At 34.5% G+C, this 2,190-nt stretch overlaps 1 protein-coding gene across 1 annotated transcript in view; it reads left to right on the top strand.

Moving 5' to 3' along the window:
* The window catches only part of LOC102673535, a 42,463-nt gene that overhangs the window by 36,268 nt on the left and 4,005 nt on the right, over positions 1 to 2,190 (top strand). The window contains exons 17-20 of the mRNA XM_031514385.1: positions 1 to 307; positions 565 to 753; positions 834 to 971; positions 1,746 to 1,850. The exon at positions 1 to 307 is cut by the window's left edge and continues 12 nt beyond it. Of these exons, the coding sequence (XP_031370245.1) occupies positions 1 to 307; positions 565 to 753; positions 834 to 971; positions 1,746 to 1,850 (739 nt within the window). The remainder of the gene's footprint in view (positions 308 to 564; positions 754 to 833; positions 972 to 1,745; positions 1,851 to 2,190) is intronic.

Genomic DNA, 2,190 nt, shown 5'->3' on the forward strand with positions numbered 1-2,190 from the left:
GAAAGTCCTAGAGTACTTAGGCACATCGAGTTGATTGACGACGAGGCTGCTGAATACGGTATAAAGATCGTCAGGATGAAGGATCGATTAATGGCGAAGAAGTACGGGTTCCGGAATCCACCCGGTATCACGTACTTCCGCAAAGGGAAGAATATTAATTATGACGGAGATATAGACGACGAAGAGGAAATCCTCGATTGGCTGACCAATCCTGAGAATATGGAGCTGACCGATCACATCGAACGGATCAATAAGAAGATGTTTCACAAAATAAGGCAGACCACTGATTATTTGGCGGTGTTCTTTTGTGAGTATTCGAGTATTTAAAAAGGAATTTTTAACAAAATTTCAAAATCGATATTATCGTGATAGAGTCGAAACACTGCTCGGTTAATTAAATTATATTTAAAGAAATATACTTTAATTAAGGTATTTCCAATAACGAAAAATATTTTACAAGTTTCTATTTTATCTATCTAACATGACATCGAATAAAAATATATATAACAGTTAAAAAAATAAGATTTTCGAGCATATCGAACGCGATGACGCGCATATGTTTAGACAGCAACGACTGCAAACAGTGTAGCAGGGTATTGACAGAGATCGAGCACATCGATGACGAGGCGGATAGCGCGGGAATAAAGTTCGTCAAAATCGATGATAAGCAACTCTCCAAACAATATGGCGTCTTCGCATTACCCGCAATATTGTTTTTTAAGATGTCCTCGAAGGAGCCAGTTATTTACGCAGGTACATAAATTAGATCAATTCAAATTCAAATCATCCACTGAATAATTTATTATTAATTCCGTAATAATATGCGTTTAAAGGCGATTTGTACGATGAAGATCAGATATTGCAATGGTTATTGACGCAAAAAGATCCATCCGGAGAGGTAATCGAAGATTTGGAGGGAGAAGAACTTTTGCATTTGATAAGAGAATCGGAATCGTTAGCAGTGTACTTCTGTAAGTCTGACAGTCCTTCAACCTCGGCCAACTGCCAAGCAGGAATGTATCTCTAGCCTGTTGCACGGCACTGTATTTCTAATATTTTCATATTTTCTTTTTTACATTTCACAATTCATTCCGCTCTTCTTCTTTTATGAATCATAAAAAATTCAATTGTAAATATTCCCATTTAAATATCGATATAATTCAAATCTCTTTTCATTGATAAAAATTTAATCGATTCATTTCGATCATTTAAACTGTAATGATCGATAATATTATTATTGTACATATGTATATATTGAAATATTTTGAGCGGATTACCTAATTATTATATCATATCCTGTTTCCTTCCACGCTACACGTTTTTCTCTGCTAAAGAGAATAACAGCTGATCATAGCCAGCAACTTGTCTGCTATATATATTAATTCCTGCTCTGGAAACAAAGGCATTGAATTTTTGAAGCAACAAATTTCTTGTCCGACGAGAATAAAACGTGGCTCGAAACTAAACTATGTACATATGTTACGCGAACTCTTTTTGAACTCGTAATTTGTTTGCAATTTGTGCTTAATGTGTCGCAACGATTAACCAAAATTTTTTTTTTTTTTTCTATTTTAAATTGTCCGTCGTCCTTGTTCTACGTATACTTTTCTTCGTTTTAATCGTTGCTACTTGGCCTGTCTTTTTCTTTTTCTTCTTGTTCTTCTTTTTCTTTTCTTTCTGTCCTTTTTTTTTATGTCTTCTTGTCCGTCCATACGTGCTGTACACGTTGTCTGCTAATGCCGCAGGGAACAGAACGCTTTGTGACTTGTGTCAGGCAAAATATCAGCGGAAGCAGACCCGCCACAAGGAGCGAAGGATCGTCGAACACGATGCAGCCGAGGAACTCGATGGTACACGTGAACACAGAAAAAAAGAACAATTGAGTTGATGAACCAATTTTTTTCTTTACCGTTCTACCAATTTAGAATGTGTTCCAGATAGTTCATCTCCGTGTGCACTACCCAGAAACACGAGCACTACTCACATCAATATAATATATTTTTGTCCATGTTTTTGAGAATATTTTTTAACCAAATATTTTTAGTTTCAATTTTAAAATAATGCATATTTATGAATATATCTTTTTCAGAGGATTACTCTATTATTTTTTATTCGCAACAAAATTTTAATTCGTTAATTTTGAACGTGTAAATATATATAAACTTTTTCAATGTATATATATATATATAT

This window comes from Apis dorsata, unplaced genomic scaffold, assembly GCF_000469605.1.
Source record: "Apis dorsata unplaced genomic scaffold, Apis dorsata 1.3 scaffold_989, whole genome shotgun sequence".
NCBI lineage: Eukaryota > Metazoa > Arthropoda > Insecta > Hymenoptera > Apidae > Apis > Apis dorsata.